The 14,105-nt window shown below is 42.2% G+C and overlaps 1 protein-coding gene across 9 annotated transcripts in view; it reads right to left on the reverse strand.

Moving 5' to 3' along the window:
• Positions 1-12,835, reverse strand: part of PRDM5 (PR/SET domain 5) — a 112,885-nt gene extending 100,050 nt beyond the window's left edge. For 3 of the 9 annotated variants that reach the window (XR_011337299.1, XR_011337298.1, XM_069855190.1), the window contains exons 1-3: positions 12,645-12,834; positions 7,029-7,112; positions 834-956 (exon numbers count right to left, since the gene is read on the reverse strand). Coding sequence is in view for 5 of the 9 variants with exons in the window: in XM_069855190.1 (XP_069711291.1) it covers positions 834-956; positions 7,029-7,112; positions 12,645-12,737 (300 nt within the window). In the remaining 4 variants the exon portion in view is untranslated. Of the gene's footprint in view, positions 1-833; positions 957-7,028; positions 7,113-12,644 lie in introns of all 9 variants that reach the window. The other 6 variants (XR_011337297.1, XR_011337296.1, XM_069855191.1 and 3 more) reach the window with 4 other exon arrangements.
• Between the last annotated feature and the right edge of the window lie 1,270 nt (positions 12,836-14,105).

Here is a 14,105-nt window from a genome sequence, read left to right on the forward strand (position 1 = left end):
TAAAAGAAAAAAAGAAGCATATTTCTAAATAATGTATAATTAAAACAGTGGAACTCATTACCACAGAGTGCTGCAAGTGACAAATACAAAAATGTCATAATAAGCTGAGTAAATTCAGATCCACAGTCACAACAAGAAATAGAAAATGCTCTTTTTCTATTCACTTATTTATCCTCAGGCACTGCCTGATCATCCTATCAGATAATTCTATCCTTTAATTCTCTGTTTTGTACTAGAATACTTTAAGAACCATGCTTGCTTTCAAACTTGTCACCCTCTTACATATTACAAAGCTAATGCATGAATCTGCTTTTCACACACCCAAGCCCATACCCAAGATGGACCTTAAACACAACCAGGCCTCTAAATCAGGCAGGTATACAGTAATCTACTTATCTTCTTCATTTCCACAATGACAAAAAAACAACTGCATTCAGGCAGAAGCTTAACTTCACTGAGTAAGGGTGTAGTGAGAAAATTAAACTCTTCTTACAGTACTGAGCTACCTGCTCCAGTAAAGTTCACTTCATGCCAAGAGAAATAGTTCAGGTAAGTGACTCAGTGCAATTCCATCACAGTGGATTAATGGAAACCTTTCAAAAACTACCAAATTCTAACTAAGGACCTCTTTGGTGTTTCATCCTATCCATCTTATTTATGGTACTATATTTAAGCACAAGAGTTCACTTTTAAAAACAAAGACAGGAAATGGAAAGCAGTTTGCTGCTTTCCTCGGATCTTGTGATTTTACTGAAAGAGTTAAAGACCAAAGATGTAATCAAATTAGAAAACTCAATAAGAAGCAGCAAATGGTAGGAATCCACTCAATCTACCTGGATGGCTGCCAGGTTCTTCTGTTCCTTTGATGGAGCCTCATGGACAAAACGCAGCCAATTAGAATGGCGTGGATTGCTCGCATCCAGGATATAAAGGACCTCACCTTTACTCCCACGAACCTGAAACATAAAAGAAAAAAAATAAGATAAACTAAAACTTTTTACCAAACACACACACAAGCCTGTAAATCCTTAAGGCCTGCCTGTGCTCAGCATGCGAATCTTGCATATCGTTCTACTCACAGCTGTGGTGCACAGCCACCTTTTCCTACAAGCATATTTGTTCAGCTCAGAACATGGGGGCAACTCAAATCCAGCAACTGGTGTCAGCTTCCCCCTTTATTGAGCTCCCCTTCTCTTTTCTTGGCCTTTTCTTTAGTAAACAAGTATCATGAACGACTCCTGGGTCTGCCTAATCTGACACTGGTGCTCATGTTCTTCCACCTCTTTGCTCCTTCGAGTCCTCTTTTTCTTTATGATCTTGCCAGAAACCAATACAACCTGAGAGGTGCTTTCCCATTCCAACTCTATCCTCACTTTTCCAGTGTTCCTTTCCAAGTTCTCCTCCTTCACATGTTCTGATGCCAGCATTTTATTCCTACAGCCTACCCCATTCTTCTCAGACCTTCCTGTCTCTTGTCCTTCTGTCCATCTCTCATGACTTTTTTCCAATTAAGGTTGTAATTTCTCCTATCTTCAATTCCTTTTCCTTTTCTCACAACTCACTATTATTGTCCTATCTTCCTTCTTCAACACAGTGAGCATGGACCATTTCCTCCTGTAATCTATATGTGTCCTCTTCTTTTGTTTTAAATACTAGATCACTTGACTCTCCACTGATACAGAACATAGACACCCATGCAAGAAAGTCATACAGCCACACAATTATTCCATGCAATTTATCTATATAAAGACCATGTATACTTTTTCATCTGCCAAAAAGAAGCGTCCAGAGCAGGTATTTCCTAAGAGCTAGGAACTTCATCTATATAAGATCAAAATTAGATTGTCTTTATAGCTTTGTATTTCAACTGCTGATATTCTTGCTGTGTTAGTTTCTAACAGATGCAACATCATGCACCTTCGGAATGACTGCTTAAATTACTGAAATATTTAGGATACCATTATAAAGAAAAAACTGCATTTCATTGCAATAATAGCTCATGTTGGCCTGTTCTCAGATTAAAACAAAACCCTCCCGTAGTTCTACAAGCAAATAAAAGTCTGCCAAATTCATTACTGTTCTTCCAAAGGAAAAAAAATTGCCCATCGTCAACATATACACTACGATATGAAACCCTACAAATGCCTAAATGATGTCTGAGCTGCTTGCCCATCAACCATATGCACTACTTCATCTGAAATTATCTCCAGATTTGCAAAATACATCCAAAATTGTGTATGCTACTACAAAACGCTTATGAGCACAAGGGCAAACACTCCACCATACACACCTGGCAAAAGAAGAAAAAATAACTGCATTTGAAAGTAAGCAGATGGTTGTGCTGAAGGCAGTAAACACACTGCCTGCTTTCTGGAAACCATTTTCTTAACACTTATAAATCTAAAAATCTACATTCATTAAAACAACCATGTAAAGAAAAGTACTGTTTTCTGCATTATATTTTCTTGATTAGTTGAAAACGTGATTTTTATTGTTAATAGTATAAAATGCCTAGATGCAATACTTTTGCATCCTCAGTTTCAGACTGCTATCACAAAGCTCGCTGCAGAGTGACCTTGATTTTAACATTAATGTAGAAAGTATTAAAATAACACTTGCAAAAGACACTTGAGGCCTTGACTTTTGATTTGCTTACTTACTAAGGAGTATTGGGACTTAGACACTACGTGACATTTTTCTTCAGCCAACATATACAGGACATTTTTTACACTAATGAAGTTCCTTCTGGTGCATGACGTCATTTGACCTTGTCAGAGACAGAACAGTTCAGAAAGCTCATTCCCAAACTTCTCCTAGTATTTTGTGAAGTTTTCACAGGAAAGTTTGAACTTCATATTCTCTGATAGGACACCCAAACGTCCTCAAGTAAATCGTGTGTGATCTCCCATAGCAACTTCAGATTAGAAAACTAGCACCACAAACTATTAACATGTGCTTTCTAAAACGTTAAACAAATCCCATAACTCAAGACACAAACTACCATTCTTGGTCAGTTTCAGGAGTAGATTCTTCTCATCATCAGAATCATTAATGTGCCTGTTCCAAATTAATATGAAGTCAAACAGTTAACATAAATAAAAATGCCTTAAGAACAAAAGCTCTTTAAAAGAGCTGAGTAGTGGAACTAAGCTAAATAAACAAACTGGTAAGAATATTAATAACTACTTTGGACACCTACCTATCCCCATGGGGAAACAGAAAATCTAGGATACAAACTTGCCACTGAGACAGGGCATCAATGTCTGACCTGTATGGCAAAAGTTATTTTAAATATAGCTTGCACACACCCTCACTATTAGCTTCAAGTGCTTTACTTCACATACCTCAATTCTAAATATTAAAACTCTGATCTAAAGAGGGTTGTAGTTAACAGCAGTATTTCTGTTGCCTTCACTGGTTTCCAGGCAAGGTTATTTAGCCAAGAACCATCATCACTGCACAAGGGATGAGAGTGAAGTAGTAAAAACCCAAGTTCATTTCATTTTCTCGTACAAACAAATACGAACATGAGCTTCCATGGAAAGATTGATTTTCAGCATGTTTCTATTCTTTGCAGTTTTAATATAACAACGAAGAAAAGATAATCTTGGCAGATAGACAGAAACCAAATCTGAACTATGTAACATTCAGCATTACACAGCGTGTTGCGTGCCATCCAATCCTGACCAACATTTCTTCATGGTATGTCAGAGTATTTGAAGAAGGACTAAGTCTTTCCAGCCCTCCCTCTTTTAACATTTGCCAAAGTCATCATTAAAAGTACATGCTCACCACAATCCAATTGCCAGTGAAATGAATGCTTCTTTCTTGGTTAAGGACAATAAGGAAAATAAACTGAACAGATATCTTCCCTTTGCAAAGAGACATCTGAGCCTCCAGAGGCAAAAAGTCTTCTGTGAATTTTGCAACCCAAGGATTATTTTATTCTTACCTTAAAGCTCTTCCAACAAATACACATCATTTAAAATCGTGATGCCAAGCATACTTATACATACCAACAAAGCGGTGTTTAATCCAGGTGGTAGTGGGATGCTAAAAATAAAACTCTCAATTCATAACCAGCAACTACCTGCAAAATTAACTACCAAAACACGCAATCCAGTCTGAGAGATAATGGCATGGGATCTGAAGAGTAGGGGGGAAGAGAGGTCTTGACAGGAAGATAGATAAAGTACCAAGACATTTGGACGTCGTCTTGGCCTTTTATTTTTACTCCTAACTATGCCACAGGTTTGGGGCTTTCCCCATCATACCACTTATAAATAAAGCATTTCAGCACATATCTCCACAAAGATTACAGCAAGGTCAAGGATGCTTCCCCCCAGTCCTCTGTAATCTGTTGAACGAGGAGTGTAAACCTTTGATTTCTTCAAAATTATGCAAGTTGCAGGCAGAATAATAGCATTCTGCTATATTTAAATTAAACACAAACTCTAACATCCTCAGAACTTAACAAAATCACTGGACTGAATAAATTTTTGGGGTTCCATGTTTTCCCAAAGACCAAAAGAAAACACAACGGGTACAATTCCGTCTCAACAAGACATCTTAAAGATGCCAACTCACAATGCTGGTCTCAGAGAAAAAGGAATGGTTTGATCAAAAGAGACCACATCACAGACTACGACTCTTCACAACTAGAAATGCATGTGGTAAACTTCTTCATAGAGAATTATTCCACAAAATTGAAACTCAGATCCCAGCCACCCCATACCAAGAGGAGGAATGTTCCACTAGTATTCATTTTTACTTGACTTACAAAAAGTTGCTACTACTTAGACTTCTTTCTGAAGATGCCCTCTCTGAAAATGCTTTTTTTTTTTTTTACTGCTAGCAGATTGTGAGGTCAGACTTTAGTGTGCCTCCACCCAATATTCTTCAAATTAATCATTGTTAATATCTTTGGTACAGCTGCCTACGCACAAACTTGGCTAGCTGCTGTGACTGCCTCCCACAGTATCTGGAATAACAATCTATTTGGACTGTTCTGCTCTTTACTTTGTGCATTCCTGGTCTCTATTTTCAACTTAAGACTACCCTCAGCATGCTTTAAATTATATTATAAAGCTCACCTTCAGATCAACTTCAGTAAACATGAACAACAGGTTCAAACATTCAGGAAGTCATAACATTTGGTATGCAGGGATCTTTTCAAGGCTCTCAAAACTTGATTACAATAAGATACTATGAAATTATTTTAGAACAGCTCATAAAAAACTTATTTGCTGTTGATGGGGTCACATTAGTGTCATCAGTGAATACATGTATTTGCCTTTTATTTTCTGTCTTATAGAAATAGATAAATCTCATTTAGTCATCACCAATGAGGAATCTGGAAAATCATATAGCTTTCCAAAAAACTTAAATTAATCACAGAATCACAGAATAACCAGGTTGGAAGAGACCCACCGGATCATCGAGTCCAACCGTTAATGACCTATTTGTTGCTACAATCCACCCACCATCACTTCTGAAAGCTTTGTCTAGAGCAAGCATTTTACTGATTGAAAAAAACCTGCAGAAACAACATGAGCCAGGGCACATAAATATGTGCTGTATTCAGCAAACATTTGGAATAAAAGTATGTTGTATTTTTTTGTTTTCAGCTGGGAACAAAGATGATGAAACCAGTTGCTCTGAGTACATAACCAAAGCAGAGAGGGGAGTAAATTTTCCACACCTCCGCTCTGGAAAAGGACTTTTTGGCACACCCCTCGATTAAAAAAGGAAAAAAGAAAGGGGGGCAGATGGGGATACAAAGGCACAGGGATTCACAGACTTGAGTTAACACTCATCTAGGAATATTTTGCCACTTGCTGTATTTATATTGCATGTGGATTTAGTGAGATGGGCTTTTAGCATTCTCCCACTCGTTGTTACAGTGTTTAGAATCTATTTATGGCTCTGCTAAGACAGCATCAGTACTATGCCCTCTTTATAAGCCTCTCAGCAATGTTAATGCCAGAGTTTTTTTTCAAATAAACATCTATTTTGTAATAAATGCATACAGAGTGCTTGAAGCCAGATGTCAAACATCAGCTATTTCTGTTCAGTGCCACATAATGTAACAGTTATCCTTCCATTTCTAACCACAGAAAGGTGGAAAAGTAGGAAATCATCTCCCTTTTCAGTGTAAATCAGGACTAAATACAAGTTCAACAGAAACTGCTTGGCAGGGGCAGGGGGAGAGGGGGAAAGAGAAAAAAAGAATGGAACTTCGCTCAAAGAGCTACGGCAGAAAAGAAAGACGACAAAGACTGAACAGAAGCGCTGATAAGCAGATGTTTATAACAAGCTGGAAACGTTATTGCAAATATTTTTCAGTTAGTGTAATCTCCTCAGCTGGTAAACTCAGACAGATATTTGCTACAGGCTAACAGCTATGACAGAAACTAGGATGGATTAAGGACCTAATGAGAAGATCTACTGTGTAAACTACTGTTGCTCCCTAACACACAGAAAAAAAAAGTTTAGAGAAGCCCTGAAACTCATTATGCCTCCATTTGCCCAAAGCACCAGGTTTTACAACTACTCATTGCATTACAAAGTTGCTAACACTTAAAAACTCCACTTACCATTCCATTACCAAACCCTAGCACAACTGTGACAACAGGAAATGTTTTGTATTACAATTGGAGAAAGCTATGACCTGATACCTATTGATGAGCAAAAATCAATATCTCGGTAACTTACAATAGTCTTCCCACATTCAAATTACTTTTTTTTTTTAATTTTCATGTTTTTCTATTATCTTTCACAGCATTGTTATATTTTTATGTTTTGCTTGACTTGATATTATTCATACTTCATTGATTAGAATCTATCATTTCTTTATCATTTTAAAGAGGTCAATCTCCCTCCACCCAAAATGCGTATCTTAAAAGCATCACTAAGTAAAAAAAAAAATCTCACAACAGTGTCTTTAATCTGGGTAGAAGAGTGCTTACAGTAAAAACTCTATTGTGAAACAGTTTTTGCTAGGCGTGATGTCAGTCTAGAATACTCACTTCCCACATGAGCCTGCAGTCTGTGTTCTCATCCAGTTCCTGCGGCATTCGCTTCTCCCCTGCAAAGGGGCCAAATTTTTCACCCTAGGGAATAATTATAAAAGAAAAAGGCACAGTGTTAGGGGAGAAAAAAAAAAAAGTAAGTGAATTCCCAAACTCCAGCAGAGGTATCATTTTCAGCTTCAAAAGGAAAAAGATAGTTTTCCTTTGTTATTGTGCCACATGCCAAGAAGGTGCACCTCCTTGAGGGTTCAGCTTCAAGCTTGTTCCCATTCTTTTACCTTGGAAAAGCTCTTAAAATCACACCTTTCCTTTACATGTTTATTTCCCCTTTGGGAAACATCATTTACAAGTCAAATTTCTTATAAGATTTTCAGGAAGCACCTTGCAACAGACAACCAACTAAAACAAACTATTTGGCAATCATGAAGTTTACATTAGATTTATTTGCAGTGCTACTTTTTGAAGTGCCACAAGTCAAAACACGGAATAACTGAGATTTTGATCATACAGAGAGATTTGTTTAAAAAGACAGGGAGTGTGCACGTGTCTGTGAATTAATTCAAACCTTCATAAACAAAATTGAAGTGTTATACCACCTGCTAGTCATAACACGTGCTGTGAAAGCATCCATTGATATGTTCTTAAAATTTTGGGTATCAGTGGTTTTTTTTCTTCACAGACGTCACACAAGCAGCAGGGTAAATTAATATTAATACGATATTGCTCTTATACAGACCTAACTCTCCCTCCACACCCCCTCATCCTTATTTGCAGTGACAAGCCCTACAAACTGGAACGCAGACTGCCACATTCTTTTAGACAGCATTCGGGTCAAAAAGCTCTACCTACTTTAGAGCATTAGAGATTGTAACTATATAATGAAAAACAACTTCGGTGTTCCCTTTTGGCTAATAAAAGTATCGATCTTGTCCATATATCCCTTCCACCCATATATCCCTATTCATTTCATGGTCTCAGAAACAGCCTGCTACGTATTTTCCCACTTCCCTAGTTTTCAGGCTGTCTACAGGTAAAGTACAAAGGAAGAAGTGGGGTAGGAAATTTCATGGATCATTCCTGATATTTAAGCTAAACCTGAAGAGGTGATTAAAAAGGGGGGGGGAAATGACAATAGAATGGAGGAGCAACATTTTACAATGTGCACAACGAAGACTTCATTGGAAAGAAGACCAAAGCAGAGAGTAAAAAAGACAAGAACAGTAGAAAAAAACCTGCAGCCTAGAGCAGTATTCAAGACACAAATATGGGCAGTGACAGCAAAAAATGGCACTATGGGGCTTTATCGCCTTCCACTTCTCAGTGATCTCCTTACCACCCTTTATGAAATGAAGGCACGGCTCCTTCCATGCCAGCTTTACGAATCCTAGGATTTAATACACAAACTGAAATCACCTTCTCCTTTTACCTTCATCAGCAATGAAGGTGAAAATAGTTAAATGTAGTCACATACATGCAGTCCTCAGCATTCCCAGCTTATGCCCAGTGCCACCCCAGCAAACACCCAGCTGCCTAATAGGGGCCGTGCAGGTATCATAACACATGAAAGGTGATTTCCTTAGATTGCATTGCCTGCTTAGATGAAGGAGGAAGAAGAGCCAAAGTGGTGGCAGAGGAAATCTGCTCTGCAAATGTAAGATCCTATCCAGCTCAGTAAAGGCTAGGTAGGCAGAGCAGACACCTCCTGCCAGGCTGAACTGGCTTTTCCCATTCACTTGGAAAGCAGTAAGTTGTTTCGGTGCAAGGAGAAAAGCAGCTCAGTACAACTGCTGAGCTCTAAGAGATGCCATAATTACACACACAGAATCTCTCATCATTACTCGCATCAATTTATGAAGATTAAAAGAACCTTATTGGAGTATAATCTAGATTAACCCTATAAAAAGAAAAAAACTCCATAAATTTAAAACAGAAATTATTTGAAGATGTAATGAATAAGCAGCTCAGAAAACCTAGTTTCCCATACTTTTTCCAGTGGCAGAACAACACTTTTGAAGAGGACAAAGATATTAATTTCTTCCTTAACTACTTTGGAGGTTTCCACAACCCACAACTCAGTAATACTTTTCTCCTTGCAATCCAAAGGATCCCTAGATACGTTATAAAGCACCTAGAAGGTTAATTTTACCCTCATTGAAGCTCACATCAACTCTGAGATGAAGCACAGCAACAGCTTGATACTGCACATAGACTCAAAACAAGAAAATCATTCCTACCTCAGCTACTCCAGACCAATAAATCTCTACTGCAATATGTTTAAGACCTCCTAGAAGCTCAAAGCAACAAAAGCAAAAAGCAAGATATCCACCTCTAAATGTAAAGTCAAAGTAACATCAACAGTAGGTGATTCAGACCTCTAAGCTCTTTTTATAGCTTCTCAAATTCAGAGAGAATGCAGAAATTAAAGACAGGAAAATCTGATGTCTTGGAACACAAAGGTTCATGGGGATGAGTGTAATAACTAATTTAGCCTCTTGGAGCATTTTCTCATATATATATATATTTATTAGTCCTACTTAATAAACATGCTGTCATATACCAATACATACTGATCAAAAACATACTAAGGCTTCAACTTGCTCTCTGATCAACAGAAGTAAGACATACACTTCTACTGGAAAGTGTCCCTGCCTATGGCAGGAGGCTTGGAACTGGGTGATCTTTAAGGTCCCTCGCGACACAAACCATTCTACGATTCTGTGATACAGCACGGTCTAAAGACAACCACAGAAATCATTCAAGATACAAAAAGCACATCATTCAAACATAAAAAAAAAAGCTGCTTTCATCAGTTGCTTTCAAGAAAATAGCAGTGACTGATCTTCCAGTCACAGCTGAACACTGAGAAGCGCAGCGTCTCTCCGCTGTTTATACCAACTCTCTTACGATACCAAGGCAGTAACCAAAGGGCAGTTGTTGGAGAAAAGGAATTATAAGAGAATCACAGCTTTCATTAAGGTACAAAATAAACCAAAAGGTTTCCACCTTTTATGACTACAGAGGAAAGCTTGAAAGCACAGCCGAACACCTAAAGGTGCAAGAGCAGATGGCAGACAACAGCAGTACAAAACGTATTAATACCAAAATTTTGCCAATAGCAGAATTTCCAAAGGCCAACTTCAGGATTCCTTAGCACTTGGAGAGTTGGTACTGCAGTTTCTGACTATAGGAACAGCTGAAACATGTTCTGCTTCCAGTTAAGACAACTGCAGCTGTGTGATAGCAACAGAGAGAAAATGGTGCAGTACTTGCTCCTCAAGAAGATCAGATCTTGCTTCACAATTAAGTGTTGTATTCAACACCTCCTCTCAATTCCAAAGCTCCAAGGAATTAATTTCAGAGCAATAAGCTACACAGTATTACAGCCATGAAATGTATTGTACTGCTGCCTCATTACTGGACAGGAGAACGTGTTGAGAGCACTTCAGGTGTGATTTTTCTTTCCATGGCAAACAGCAACATGCAGTCTGGCTATACCCACCCTACATAGCCTTATCTACATACCCATCCTTCTCCCAGGGACACGCTGCTTAGGTCTCCGATCATTTTTTAGGAATACACGTTCCAACCACTACCCACAGAAGAGCTGGTTCCTCAGTCTGTTGAAGGGCAAAGTCCACCCGACACCTTCTTCTGATGAGGGCTTTGCATACCAAAACTGTCAGCACTACCAGCACAGAGGAGCCACTGCCACACAAGGGACAAGCCTGTTACAAATGCTGTCACCAGGCACTCCTACATCAAATAGACTTTGCACCTGCCTCTGCAGTCCACACGCAACATGTCACACTTGCAACATTTCAGTTTTGCTAGGATTCTATAATTCCGTGATGATTTCCATGAGCTTCACTCCAGAGTTCACTGTTTCACAATACAGGGACTAATATATGCAAGTAGCAAGCAGCTTCCCTTGCTGTATGAACTCCAAAAGTTTTCAAATCAAAGTTTAAAACCTCTGTAGAGAAGAATTAAGCCAAGTGATACAAACTTGTTCCCCTTACAACCCTGTTAAACCTCAGGGACACCTTAAAAATGAGTGACTTGTACCCCATGGTGACTTCTTGATGAATCCACTGAAGCATTAGGCAGCCCTCCCGTCCCACTCAGAGCCAAAATCTGGACAAAGATGGAAAGAAAACTTACAAAAAAACATAGGAGTGTATAGTAACAGAGAACTCACAACTTTAGGAACGCCTCTATCTATTGAAATTAGCCACCTGGATAGTTATAATTGGGATTTCAGGCAATCAAGAGACTTTCAAACCAGGTGTCAAGGGATGTGACCCAGTTAGGGTAAAGCCCTGCTCTCAGAACCGTTCCAGAAACACAAATTTGTGTGAACATGAGGCAACAGTGTGTCCTGGTAGCCAAGAGAGCCATGTCAAAGATGCATTAAGCACAGCATCGATAGCCAGTTGTGGGAGGTGATTGTCCTGATCTACTCCACACCGGTGCAGCCTCACCTCCAGTACTGTGCCCAGTTTTGGGCAGCATGGTATAAAAAGGATCTAAAGCTACTGGAGAGTGTCCAGGGGAGGCCACAAAGTTGCTGAAGGGTCTAGAGAAGAAGCCGTTACGAGGAGCGGCTGAAGTCACTTGGTCTGTTCAGGCTGGAGAAGACTGAGGGGGACCTCATAGCAGTTTACTGCTTACTCACAAGGGAAAGAGGAGGAGCTGATCTCTTCTCTCTCTGGTGACCAATGACAGGACTTGAGGGAATCATAGAATGGCTTGGGTTGGAAGGTGCCTTAAAGATCACCCAGTTCTAACCCCCTGCCATGGCAGGAACACCTTCCACTGGATCAGGGGGCTCAAAGCCCCATCCAACCTGGCCTTGAACACCTCCAGGGATGGGGCAGCCACGGCTTCTCTGGGCAGGAAGATGTGCCAGGGGAGGGCTAGGTTTAACATTAGGAAAAGGTGGTGGAGGAGGACGGCGTTGGAGCAGTGAAACAGCTCCCAGGGGAGCAGTCACGGCACCAAGCCTGACGATATTCTAGAAGAATTTGTCCAATGCCCTCGGACACACGGTGTGAATGCTGGGGTTGTCCTGTGCAGGGACAGGAGTTAGACTCAATCTTTGTGGGTCCCTTCCCACTCGGGCCATTCTGTGATTCTGTACCAAAAAAAAAAAAAAAGAAAAAACAACCCGCAAAGCAAAAAAAACTCCGCTGGCCCCAAGCGGCAGCGCCCCGGGAGGCTCCCTCTTATCGGTACCGCCCCGAGACGGCGGCGGGGAAGGAGGGAGGGAGGGAAAGAAGGAAGGGAGGGAGGGAGGGAAAGAAGGAAGGGAGGGAGGGAGGGAAAGAAGGAAGGGAGGGAGGGAGGGAAAGAAGGAAGGGAGGGAGGGAAAGAAGGAAGGGAGGGAGGGAAGTAAAGAAGGAAGGGAGGGAGGGAAGGAAAGAAGGAAGGGAGGGAGGGAGGGAAAGAAGGAGGGAGGGAGGGAGGGAGGGAAAGAAGGAGGGAGGGAGGGAGGGAGGGAGGGAGGGAGGGAGGGAGGGAAAGAAGGAGGGAGGGGGCTGTCCCGCTGCCTGCCACACGTGGCAGCGGCTCCCCGCCGGGACCGGCCGCTGGCCCCGCTCGGTCGCCACCCACCTTTTTGACTCTGCGGGCCGTGTAGAGCCCCATCCCGTCCTGCACTCGGGACGCCTTCAGGGAAAACCTGTCCGGCACGTACATGCCCAGCATTTTGCACCGAACTTGGGGCCGCCGCCTGCTACGGGGGAGGAGAATTAACGGGGGCTTCCATCCCAGAAAACCGGGAGAAGCTGGGGGACGGGGTGGGGGGACCAGGGAGAAGGGCTGCCTGCAGGGCTTTCCCGGCTCCTGAAGAGGAGCGGAGGCGCCGGGCCAGGGCCCGGCCGCGGCGGGACGGGACGGGGAGGGGCAGCGGGGGGCGCGGGGAGGGGGCGGGGCCGGAGAGCTGGGCGGGAAATGAGTCTCGCGGAATGAGTGGGCGGGGCCTGCGCGTGAAGTGGGCGGGGCTTCCCCAGCTGGGCCGCTCTTCTCTGGACTCGCTCCAGAGCCTCAACATCCTCCTCGTGGGGAGGGGCCCAGAACTGAACACAGGATTCGAGGAGCGGTCTCACCAGTGCCGAGTACAGAGGGAGAAGAACCTCCCTGGACCTGCTGGTCACGCCGTTTCTGATCCAAGCCAAGATGCCGTTGGCCTTCTTGGCCACCTGGGCCCCTGCTGGCTCATGTTCAGTCGCTGTCAACCAACACCCCCAGGTCCCTCTCCTCCAGGCAGCTTTCTAGACAGACTTCTCCTAGTCTGTGAGACGGGGCCAGTCCTCACAGAATGCTCACAGCATCACCACACAGCCCTCACAGCAGCAGAGTCCGGCACAGAACCAAAGAATCATGGGATCATGTAATGGTTTGGGTTGGAAGGGACCTTAAAGCCCATCCAGTTCCAGTCTCTCTGCCATGGGCAGAAACACCTCCCACCAGATAAGGCTGGTCAAAGCCCTGGCCTTGAACACCTCCAGGGCTGGGGCAGCCACAGCTCCCCTGGGCAACCTGGGCCAGGTCCTTGTCACCCTCAGCATGAATAATTTCTTCCTAATGTCTCATCTAAATCTTCCCCCTTCCAAATTAAAGCCAATCCCATTCTTCCTGTAACTACATGCCCTTGTAAAAAAGTCCCTCCCCAGCTTTACTGTAGCCCCCTTTAAATACTGGAAAGCCACTATAAGGTCTCACCAAAGCCACCTCTTCTTCAGGCTGAACAACCCCAGCTCTCTCAACCTGTCCTCATAGCAAAGGTGCTGCAGCCCTCAGATCATCTTCCTGGCCTCCTCTGGACTCACTCCAACAGTTCCATATCCTTCTTATGTTGGCAATTCCAGAACCTCACAGGTTGTCACAAGAAGAGACTCCCCAAAGAACCATCACACAACCCTCACAGAACCAGAGAATCCTCATGGAGCCGACAAATAATCCTCACGGGATCCTCACACAGCCACCACAGGATCCTCACAGAACCATAAAGCCCTCATGGAACCATTACTCAGTCCTCACAGAACCAGAGAATCCTCACAGACCTCACAGAAA

The sequence above is a fragment of the Phaenicophaeus curvirostris genome, chromosome 4, assembly GCF_032191515.1.
Source record: "Phaenicophaeus curvirostris isolate KB17595 chromosome 4, BPBGC_Pcur_1.0, whole genome shotgun sequence".
Lineage (NCBI taxonomy): Eukaryota > Metazoa > Chordata > Aves > Cuculiformes > Cuculidae > Phaenicophaeus > Phaenicophaeus curvirostris.